The 12,101-nt window shown below is 48.2% G+C and overlaps 1 protein-coding gene across 1 annotated transcript in view; it reads right to left on the bottom strand.

Moving 5' to 3' along the window:
- Positions 1–6,284, bottom strand: part of MAP2K2 (mitogen-activated protein kinase kinase 2) — a 43,079-nt gene extending 36,795 nt beyond the window's left edge. The window contains exon 1 of the mRNA XM_035118435.3: positions 5,764–6,284. Coding sequence (XP_034974326.1) covers positions 5,764–5,861 — 98 coding nt within the window. The 5' untranslated portion in view covers positions 5,862–6,284. The remainder of the gene's footprint in view (positions 1–5,763) is intronic.
- Positions 6,285–12,101: the final 5,817 nt, after the last annotated feature.

Below are 12,101 nucleotides of genomic sequence, written 5' to 3'. Positions count from 1 at the left end.
AACCATACTGGGACCTGCAGGAGGTCTTCAGTGAAGCGGAGTCCGACCACCTGCCCCCACACAGGCCTTTTGACTGCCAGATCAACCTGGTGCCTGGGGCAACTATACCCCCAGCCAAGCTGTACGCCATGTCAGACCAGGAACTGGAGGATCTGCGCGCTTTTATCGACAAGAACCTCAAGCGGGGGTTCATCAGAGAAAGCAAGGCAGCAGGGGGCAGCCCGGTCTTCTGGGTGGACAAGAAAGACACGCAACAGCGCCGTCTTGTGGTGGATTTTAGACGGCTGAATTCGGTGACAGAGCCAGTGGCTTTCCCCATGCCCAGAGTGGATGATCTCCTGACAGCGGCACGCAGAGGCAAGATTTTCACCAAGCTAGACCTGAGGGGGGCGTACAACTTGATCAGGATCCGGGAAGGCGATGAGTGGAAAACCACGATGTTCACGCCTCTGGGCTCTTTTGAATATCTGGTGATGCCCTTCGGGTTGCAAGGGGGCTCAGCATGCTTCCAGGCCTTCATGCACCACGTCCTGGGGTCCCTACTCTTCAGGAAATGCTTGGTCTTTCTGGATGACATCCTTATTTACTCCAACGACCCAGTGCAGCACGTGAAGGACGTCAGGGAGGTGTTACAGCGCCTGAAGGAGAACCACCTGTATGTGAAGCTGGAGAAGTGCAAGTTTCACACCAAGGAGGTGGACTTCCTGGGCTACAAGCTGTCAGACAAGGGGCTGGCAATGGACAAGGACAAGGTGCAGACCATCCTGGACTGGCACAGCCCCAGGACGCGCAAAGATGCCCAACGCCTACTAGGCTTTGCCAACTTCTACAGGAAGTTCATCAAGAACTTCTCTCGAGTTACGGCTCCCATCACTGACTGCCTGAGAGGCAAGCAGAAGTTCAGGTGGACACCAGAGGCGCAAGCAGCGTTCGAAAGCCTCAAGAGGGTGTTCGCCTCAGACCAGAACCTGTTCCACGTGGTTCAGGACGCGCCCCTACGCATTGAAACAGATGCTTCTGATAAGGCTGTGGGCGCCATTTTGTTGCAACTGGACGCCAACAGAGAGTGGAGACCCTGTGCCTTCTTCTCCAGGAAGTTGACCCAGCCCGAGCGAAACTACACAGTTTTTGATCGGGAACTTCTTGCGATCCACGCGGCGTTCCAGCACTGGAGACACTTCCTGGTGGGCGCCAAGCACCCCATCCAGGTGTGCACAGACCACAAGAACCTGGAGTTCTGGAGAACTGCCAGGGTGCTCAACCAGCGGCAGATACGGTGGGCGGAGTTCTTCTCGAACTTCAACTTCTCCATACACTACATCCCAGGAGAGCAGAATGTCAGGGCGGATGCCCTCTCCCGCAAGCCAGAGTACATGGAGGAGGAGGCGCCACCAGCCCCAAGGCACATTTTCCCCCCGTCGGCATGGTCCTGCGGAGCAGCAGTGGTGAGATTGGCAAAACATTTTTACCCCCACCAGCTCTGACGCCACGGACTTTTTGGGATTCCCGTCCTCCCAGGCGGAAGGGGGGGGCTCGCAGGACTGGGGGGAGGTGTTCACACCAACGGGCTCGGAGAGCACCGAGTTTTTAGGCTTCCAGTCGTCACCGACACATGGGGGGGGCCTGGGGAGGGGTGAAGGAGAGCTTGGGAGGGGGGTGGATGTGAGGGACAGGGGATATCGCGAAGTCCCTCCCCTCCTGAGTTCAAGCCCGTCCCCGAGCAAAGGGGAAAGCAGGGAGAGTTCCGATTCCAGTGGGGAAGCAGGAAGTCGTGTCCGAGGCTCAGGCAAGGTAGAGGAGCCAGGGTCCCAGGTGGGACAGGAAAGGGCAAGTAAGGGGGGAAGACCCATCCCCCCAACTCCAGAATTACGCAGGAAGAGGAGGGGCAAGAGGATGGGTCTGCCAAAGCTTTTGTGTTGGAGAAAGACGCGCCAAAAGCCATTAGGAGGTTCTGAAACCGACTGACAACATCGCTCCGTGTAAATAGCAATGACTTGAGCACTGTAAATACGCAGCACCAATAAAAGAATAAAATGCAGAGATGCGTAGCGTCGTTACTCTGAAGTAGTCCACTCCGGCCACTGTGACACCTCCATATATGGATTCCTCTTTAAGGCTGAGATCCTATACACACTTACCATACTTGGGAATAAGTCCAACTGAATATAGCACACACATCTCTCTCTCAGATGCCACCCCCCTCAGGTTCATTTCCTCACCTGCTTTCCCCACCCTCATATACAGTAACACTTCAACACCCATCTCAACCTATTACCAGTGCTACTCCAATCCCCACATACAGATATCCCTCCCTGTCTCTTCTAGTTACATGTGGTCATTAATCATCTCCTCTTACATTCCACAACCATCCCAACACCATTAATAACAACAATCCCATCTCAAGCCCTTCCAATCGTTGATGTCCCTTTCCAGACCACCTGCCCACATGGACCCCCTTCACATGTGTTAATGCCCCCCATCTCCCAGCTGCTCTTCCTGTTCCATTATTCAACATCTAGCTCAGTAATAATACCACCCTCAACTGAAAAAAAATGCTTTGGGTGATTCATCTTTTGTTTTTTTGTAATTTTATATGCACTACTAAGAAGAGTTAAAGATTAAGCAGTTACTTTGCAGTAAATGAAATTGTAACCTCTCAGTCCAAGCCCCCTTCATCCACTCTTGCCCAGATCTCCTCCTCCCTTCCATAAATGGAACCCCCCTTTAAAGTCACATGCTCTTAAGAGACATACTTCTCATTTCCAGCTGCCTGCCTTAATAAAGTATTGTTATTGGGTTGTATCCAGTGACAGCCCTACTCAGAGTAGACCCATTGAAAATAATAGCCATGGCTACCTTAGGTTTATTCATTTCAATGGGTCTACCCTGAGTAGGACTTAGTTGCATGCAACCCACTGATAATACTAATACTACTTATGTGGCTCAAGGCTCTCATAGCTCTCCCCAGATGAATTGACCTGGACCTTGCGATTGTCATCTGAGGCCCTTCTTCCAGTGCTCCCTTCCTTAGGAGGTCTGGAGCACAACATGAGAATGGAGCCTTTTCATTGGTGGCTCCCCACATTATGGAACGTTTTCCGCAGGGATGCTTGCTTGGTGCCATCATGACATAGCTTTAGGTGCAAGGCGAAAAACATTTCTTTTTTGCCAGGCCTTCGGCCTCCTTGAGCGGGTGGGATGATTCAACCCTGCCTTTTAACAATATGGTCTTTTAGATGTTTTTGTGTTGTGTTAGCTTTAATGTACATGTTTGTTTGCTTACATAATGTCAGTCGCTTTGAGTTACTTCAGTAAAGAAGCAACCAGTAAATTTAAAAAGTATAGAAGTGAGAGTTAGACCATAAAGAATGGATGCTTTTGAATTATGGTGCTAGAGGAGACTCTTGAGAGTCCCATGGACTGCAAGAAGATCAAACCTATCCATTCTGAAGTGAAGTGCTCACTGGAAGGACAGATCCTGAAGCTGAGGATCCAATACTTTGGCCACCTCATGAGAAGAGAAGACTCCCTGGAAAAGACCCTGATGTTAGGAAAGACTGAGGGCACAAGGAGAAGGGGACGACAGAGGATGAGATGGTTGGACAGTGTTCTTGAAGCTACGAACATGAGTCTGACCAAACTGTGGGAGGCAGTGGAAGACAGGAGTGCCTGGCGTGCTCTGGTCCATGGGGTCACAAAGAGTCGGACACGACTAAACAACAACAATAACACACACAAAAAACCCAATACCTAGAGTTTGGGACCCAAAGGCCCACAAGCAACTTACAACATTTAAAAACATAAACACAAACACACCAGGTCATTAAACAGTGTTTAAAGCCCTAAACTCCTCAAATAGTTGAAAGACTGCCCCCTTCCCTACAGACCTATTGGGTCCTAAGGCTGGCAGAGGGTGCCCCCTTGATTACTCCTCTGCCCTCAGAAGTTCGAGGTGGTGGAAACAGCAGGAGACAGCATTTTCTGTGGAAACTCTTCCCCCCAAGTTGTGCAACTCTCGTGGGGCGTCTGGCAACTTTACTTTAGAAGTTCTTATTTTTATCTGTAAGCTGCCTTGAGTTCCCTGTCAGGCAAAAGGGTGGTGATAATAACAATTATCATCATCATCATCATACTACTTCTACTACTACTACTTTTCCCTCTCAGTTTTGACATGATTCTCATGTGGCAGGGGACAGCAGTGGTGCTTGTCTGTTTGGTTGTAAGTCAGATTGGGTTGCCCTAAGCAGCCAACAAATTCACCAAGTAATCATAATGATATAATTTTCGGTAAATGCTGAAGCCTCACCTCTTCTGACCCAGCTTTTGGCACCTGAGGTACATATTTATAAGGACATGCCTTCTTTCTGAGATTGCAAAGTTGTTTTAAAACATTGTGCAACATTGTGTTTTTCATCTTAGTGTTGTCTTTTAGTTGCTGTAACCAGCCCCAGGACCTTAAAGGGAAGGGCAGATAATAATAATAATTATTCCCACAAGCGCCCACCCTCAGTTAACACCCCACACACCCTTTATTCCCTTTCCTAGACCTCCTCTTCCCCTCCTTTGCATCCCCACACCCCTACTTTTATATGTATTTTAAGGAAGCACCTTCTTCCCACAATCGCAAGCAACTTTTTAAAAAACAACAACACCTTGTGTAACGTTGTGTGTTTTTGTGGCAGCGTTATGCTTTTCAGTTGCTGCAACCTACCCTGAGACCTTATGGGGGAAGGGTGGGCAATTATTATTTTTTCCTATATTTCTACACCTTCATCCAAGACCATGGGGCGCTTTGCAATATATATATATATAACACATACCCTAGCAAATAACAAATTACACCCCCCCAAAAAAAAACCCCAACCACTTTAAACAGATGATTTAATGAGCCAAAGGTTGTGGGAGAATCCTAGAATTTTAGAATTTTAGAGTTGGAAGGGTCACCCAGCCCAACCCCCTGCAATGCAGGAATGAAGAGGACTGTTTTTGGCTGGCACTTAAATATATGGAGCCTCTCTGGGAAGAGGATCCCACAAGCTATTATTATTATTATTATTATTATTATTATTATTATTATTACTCCTACTAATAATAATTCAGTCTAACATCCCCTACCCCCTCCCTTAATAATAATAATTCAGTCTAACACCCCCTCCCCCACGCCCCTGCCATAATAATAATAGTAGTAGTTACAGGTAGGTAGCCGTGTTGGTCTGAGTCGAAGCAAAATAAAAAAATTCCTTCAGTAGCACCTTAAAGACCAACTAAGTTTATATTTTGGTATGAGCTTTCGTGTGCATGCACACTATGCACGGTATCTGAAGAAGTGTGCATGCACACGAAAGCTCATACCAAAATATAAACTTAGTTGGTCTTTAAGGTGCTACTGAAGGAATTTTTTTATAATAATAATAATTCAGTCTTACACCCCTCCTCCCACACACCGTGCCTTAATAATAATAATAATAATTCAGCCTAACACCCCCTCCCCCTGCCTTAATAATAATAATAATTCAGTCTTACACCCCCTCCCCCATACACCATGACTTAATAATAATTATAATAATTCAGTCTTACACCTCCTCCCCCTGCCTTAATAATAACAATAATTCAGTATAACATTCCCTCCCCCCTCCCCCTGCCTTCCCTTTCCTAGTCCTCCCCTTGCCCCCTTCTGCCTCCCAGCGCCACTTCCAAAGGCCTCCCCACCGCGGAGACACCTCCCCCCACCCGCTTCCCTCCCCGCCTCCGTCACGCACTCACTCGGAGCCTTCGACCTCCCCGCCTGTGGGGCTGGGCCCTTCGGCGATGGTCGGGGTGATGTTGAGGGCCGGCGGCACCAGCTTCCTCTTGGCCGGCATGACGGCGGCGGCGGCCTTCTTCCTCAGCGAGGGCCTCGCCTCAGTAGCGGCAGCAGTAGCGTCGCCGTCGTCATCACCCGGCTCGGCGAGCTACGCGAGGCCGAGGCTGCTCCTGAGGCCTACCTGCGCTCCCAAGCCCGGCCCTTCAGGGGAACACGGAGCTGGGGTGGGAGGGGCAGCAGGAGGAGGAGGAGCGTGGCCGTCGCCTGGCCAAAGAGAGAGGAGGAGAGAGACGGCCACCCCACCAACACCACACGCCCACGCCCGATTGGGCGATCTCCGCGAGCCCTCTTCTCCGATTGGCCCAGCACCCCGAGCCCCATTGGTCGGTCCGGTTCGGTAGCGCACGCGCAGGATGGCGGGATTGGCTGCTGCGTTTGAGATCGCAACGCCTACCCTTTTCCTTTCACCCTCCCACAGGCTGCTTTGATTGGTTAGGGTTAGGCGTTTATACCCGAAGTCCTAGAACGCGAGCGTGCGCGCCGCGGAGAGGTACATGGGACGTACGGCAGACTCCTGGAGAAAGGCAGAGAAAGGGAAATCTCGCGAGAGCCTACCGGAGAAAGATTGGTTTTGAGACGGGAAAGAGCGGCGCATGCGCGTGGGGAGGGGAAGGGAGTGGTGGAGGGGCGGGGGAGAAAAATGGGCGGGGAAATTATTGGTCGTAGGAGAGATTGAGAGAAAGAGAATTATCTCGTCTCGTTATTGGCAAGGAAGCAGCCAAAGTCCAAACACCCAAAGCACTTATCAAAGGCCCTACTATGAATAAATAAGAGCACCTCTGAAGCTGTGCAGAGTGCATTTCCCCCTCACCAATGAGTTTCCGCCACGCTGAGGTAACTTTAAGAGGATGTGGCTTCCCCCAAAGGATTGTGGGGACTGTAGTTTGCCCTACACTGAGTGACAGTTCCCAGCAGCCTAGACAGACTACAGTTTCCATGATTCCTTGGGGCAGGCCATGTTTTTTAAAAGTATGGAGGCAAATTTCAATAGGCCTGCTGTGATTATAACTAAGGTCATAAATATATTTAAAGCCCATGGCATCCCTCTTCCCCCAAAGTCTCCTGGGAAATTTGCCAAGGTTTTCTCCTGGGGGGATGGGGAGATGTTATGTGCAAATGTCTATTGCTCCGTTTGTGGAGCACAGCAAAACGTGGGGTTTTCGCTGCCAAAAGCTAGAAATCTTTTGCCAAAGTTTGGTGCTGGTTTGGAGTGAATTGGGTGATGTTGGGATTCTGGGGTGACCCTATGATACCCCTGGGTTTGAGGGTCTATAGCAGGCATCCCCAAACTTCAGCCCTCCAGATGTTTTTGGACTACAATTCCCATTTTCCCCGACCACTGGTCCTGCTAGCCAGGCATCATGGGAGTTGTACACCAAAACATCTGGGAGGCCGCAGTTTGGGGATGCCTGGTCTTTAGTTCCATTTGTGGGGCGCTGCAAAACATGGAGCTTTTCCTGCAAAAAGCTGCAAAACTTTTGCCAACCTTTGGCGCCGGTTTCAAGTGAATCAGGCAACATTGGGTTTTGGGGTGTTAGCTATGAACCCCAGTTTGATGCATCAATTACTCCTTTTGTGGGGCGCTGCAAAATGTGGGGCTTTATTGCAAAAAAGCTGCAAAACTTTTGCCAAAGTTTGACGCCGAAAGTGATTCGGGCGACGTTGGGTTTTGGGGTGTTAGCTATGAACCCCAGTTTAATGCATCAATTACTCCTTTTGTGGGGCACTACAAAATGTGGGGGTTTCAATGCAAAGCGCTGCAAAACTTTGGGTGGGCTATGCAGTTATCTTCCACTGTACTTGGTGGCACCAGGCTAGCAAAAGGGGTCACAGAGAAGGCCACATGTCAATCTGTTCCCTCCCTGCACCTCAGCATCTGCTGCCTGAGGCGGCTGCTCCCCTCTGCCTCATTATAGGGCCAGCTCTGGCCTCCATTCAACGGTCCTAAATTACCAACAAGGCATACTGAGGGAAATTGCAGCGTATTTGCCATAGGAAGCATCGTACCCAGTGCATTCTGTTCTTTCCTCTCGTTTTTTACCACCTCGTCCATCTGCCAAGGCGTGTGCATGGCTCCCGGTCCCCATGACAGCCAAAAACTTCTCAGCTGCCTAAAAATAGGAAGAACAGAACAAATGTTTCGCACTTGTCCCCTGCAAAATGCAAAACTGGGTTTGCTAACAGATTGGCGAGCTGGTGAGCACGCACAAACGTGCCCTCAGCATAAGAGGCTGCTGTGCAAACCCAGCTCACGTCCCTTGAGCAGAGCCGGCCCACCTGTTGGGCCAGGTGAGGTGGTCGCCTCGGGCGACGGGAGCGCAAGAGGCAGTGCATCACCCACTCCACTGCTTCCACCAAAATGCCTCCCGCATGCCGAGTTTGGGGGCATGTTGGTGTGGTGCAGAAGTAGGGTGAGAGGGCACGGCAGAGTCAGAAAGCATTACTTTCCCTTTTTGCCTCTGGTGGAAAAATGGGATGAGACCCACCCCTGGCTCCCAGCTTGCAATATGGGACTCGCATGCACTGAGAGGCCTGTAAGGGATGGACTTATTCCTGTTGTTTAGTATAGTGGTACCTTGACGCACTCGAATCTTAGCGGAAACAAAATAAAAGATATAAACACTTTAGAGCCATTTTGAATCAAGGTGATGGACCAAAAAATGACTTTAGCATGATCTCGCTGTTTTTTCAGCATAGGTTTTGCCGCCTCTTGAGACATCCCATCCAAACTGGGAGTGAAGGTTCCCAAGGTAGAAGACTTTGGCACCATTTCTGAATCCAAGATGGCAGATTGAAACATCATTTTGGCAGTGCTGGAGATGCAAAGCGGTGGAGGTAACGGTCTTTCATATGTGGTAGATTTGTTAAAGCGTATTGGGAAATGATCCATAATGAATTGGGGGTGTGTGTGTTTAAAAGTGCTTTCCCAAAAAAACCCCAGAGTCCTTTCTGTTGGGGATATTTCAGACTGGAATTCCCAGGTGTCAAAAAATGTTATTTACCGGTTTGTATGCTACTACTGCGGTTCATGTTAGTCCAAAAATGGAAAATGAGCAAGGTCCTAACCAAAGAAGATGGCAACTTAAGTTGACAGAATATGCACAACTCGCAGACTTAACATATAGAATAAGAGAACAAGACGAACATACATTTAAAGAAGATTGGAAAACATTTATTGAATGTACGGAAAATAATTGTTAATAATTAATTAAGATAAATTCAACGGTGTAAATAAGTTTCAAGGGATGCAATAATGGAATACTGAATGGTATAGTTTTTGTAAAATATGCAGGGATTTACAATATGCAAAATGAACCATGGAAGGAGAAGGGAAGTCATTGATATCTTAAGGATGTAAAACGAGGCCCAGTCTTATTCAACATCTTTATCAATGACTTGGATGATGGGCTTGAGGGCATCCTGAGCAAGTCTGCAGATGACACCAAATTGGGAGGGGTGGCTAATACCCCAGAGGACAGGATCACACTTCAAAATGACCTTAACATATTAGACAACTGGGCCAAAGCAAACAAGATGAGTTTTAACAGGGAGAAATGTAAAGTATTACACTTGGGCAAAAAAAAAATGAAAGGCACAAATACAGGATGGGAGACACCTGGCTTGAGAGCAGTACATGTGAAAAGGATCTAGGAGTCTTGGTAGACCACAAACTTGACATGAGTCAACAGTGTGATGCAGCAGCTAAAAAAAACTATGCAATTCTGGGCTGCATCAATAGGAGTATAGCATCTAGATCAAGGGAAGTAATAGTACCACTGTATTCCGTTCTGGTCAGACCTCACCTGGAATTCTGTGTCCAGTTCTGGGCACCACAGTTCAAGAGGGATACTGACAAGCTGGAATGTGTCCAGAGAAGGGCAACCAAAATGGTCAAAGGCCTGTAAACAATGCCTTATGAGGAACAGCTTAGGGAGCTGGGTATGTTTAGCCTGGAGAAGAGAAGGTTAAGGGGTGATATGATAGCCATGTTCAAATATATAACAGGATGTCATATGGAAGAGGGAGAAAGGTTGTTTTCTGCTGCTCCAGAGAAGCGGACACGGAGCAATGGATTCAAGCTACAAGAAAGAAGATTCCACCGAAACATTAGGAAGAACTTCCTGACAGTAAGAGCTGTTCGACAGTGGAATTTGCTGCCAAGGAGTGTGTTGGAGTTTCCTTCTTTGGAGGTCTTTAAGCGGAGGCTTGACAGCCATCTGTCAGGAATGCTTTGATGGTGTTTCCTGCTTGGCAGGGGGTTGGACTGGATGGCCCTTGTGGTCTCTTCCAAATCTATGATTCTATGAAATAGCAAAACAGGAAATTTAATAAAAATTATATACAGTACGGCGTTTTGAGATGTCACTGCCAAACTTGGCATAAGGGTACCTCAGGTGGGGATAAAGAAGATATTTGTTGGTACTTAGCGTGACTTTGGTGTGACTCCACCTGTTGGGTTTTTTTGGCATACATTTGGACACCTCTTGAGATACTGTTGCCAAACTTGGCATGAGGGTTCCCGAGGCGGAAGCAAAGGTCTTCATGTTGGCCAGGCAACAATGCTTCTAAATTCACAGTTGCTGGAAATCACAGGATGGGGAGAGATGCTCTTGTGCTCCTGTTCTGTTCCTTGGTTTCCCGTGGGCATTCACTGTAAGAACAGGATGCTGGACTAGATGGGCCATTGAGCTAATCCAGGAGGGCTATTCTTATGTTCTTAACTGCAGGCAGATTATTATTTTTTTAGCCAGCGCCTGTAGTCACCGAGACATAGGTCTTTCAAATGTTTGTTATAGCTGTGCTGTTAATATTTAAGCAATGTCAGCTTAACATGTGTAAAAAACCCTTCGGGCTCAGATTGCCCTTTTTTAGATCATCAGATTCCACAGGTGCCCCTTCTCTCCCCAGCTGTTTCCCACCCATCTCATCTGCGGCCATGATCCAGAGCTCAAGGTCAAGTCTCCCTGTAATCTCGATCCCTCTTGGAGAACGTCTGAGTAAAGCAGCTCGTGATCAGGGCGTGACGGGCAGGAGCAATGATTGGGGTACAAGGGGCATCTGGCGTTGTCAGCTCCTGGCGTTGTCAGCAACTATAATAATAATAATAAAACCCACAGACTCCAAGTAGGAGACAGGCTTCTTTTTTTATCACTGGATTGGGCTTTTTCAATGACCACACAGCACCAGAGGAGGTGTAAATAGCAGTGGATGGAGCCGCCGAGGCTCTGCAGGGTTGCGGTGACGGTAAAATAGTCTTTTGCCTGTCAAAATGGATTTTGTGGCAAGAGGGTAAAACGCGGATGGTTAAACACTTCTTTTCTTTTTTTAAATAGACACCTGATGGGACACAGCAGGACAGGGACGCAGGGACATTATATTTCCTAGCTGTCTCTTTTATCAGGTCTGTCTCTGAATCCATCAGGTCTGTCTCTGAGTCAGGAGCGGAGACGCGAACCCGGTTCACCAGATTACGACTCTTCCGCTCTTAACCACTACACCACACTGGCTCTAGAGGGGAAACATGGACATAAAATCCACACAGAAACACATAATTGTTTGTTTTAACTCACTTGTGGGAACAACTCAGAGGCTGTGAAAGAATGAAGGTTAGCAACAGAAAGAATTAGAGGAGCCATTGGAAATGACTATGAAAAGCAGTAGAAGTATGAGATGATCAGAACCTTCCGAACTTGAAGCATGGGAAGTCCTATTAAAAAATTATAATTTGGCAGAATATTTGGATTATTTGATATGCATATGTATAATTTGGAATATTTAATGTGATTTGATTGGGTTGTTAAAGTGGAAAATTTAATAAAAATTAAATTTAAAACAAAAAACAAAAGAGGATGAGGCAAACACATGGAGTAGAGGGCTCTCGGTGGCCACCAGCTACAGTGGCCATGTTCTCCCTCCACGGCCAGAGGCAGCATGGTCCTGAACAGCCATAGGTGCTAACTCCTTGGGCACCCACAAAATTCCCCATGAAGGGGCAGGGCACCCACAAATTTTGATGCCAGGGCCCTGCGCATTGCATGGCACCCACAACCCCAGGCACCCACGGTCGCGGGGCCAAGTTGGTACTCCTGTGTGAACAGCAGTTTCTGGAAACAGCAAGAGGGACGGTTTCCCGTTGCACTTGCGTCTTGCTTTTGATGTTTCCATGGGCAACTGGCTCATCACTGTGAGAAGAGGATGTTGGAGGAGATGGGTCGCTGGCCTGGTCCAGCTAGGGCTG

Source organism: Zootoca vivipara, chromosome 6 (genome assembly GCF_965207765.1).
Source record: "Zootoca vivipara chromosome 6, rZooViv2.hap1.1, whole genome shotgun sequence".
NCBI classification, from domain to species: domain Eukaryota; kingdom Metazoa; phylum Chordata; class Lepidosauria; order Squamata; family Lacertidae; genus Zootoca; species Zootoca vivipara.
The sequence above is the reverse complement of the archived record's forward strand: the minus strand, read 5'-3'. Positions and strand labels throughout refer to the sequence as shown.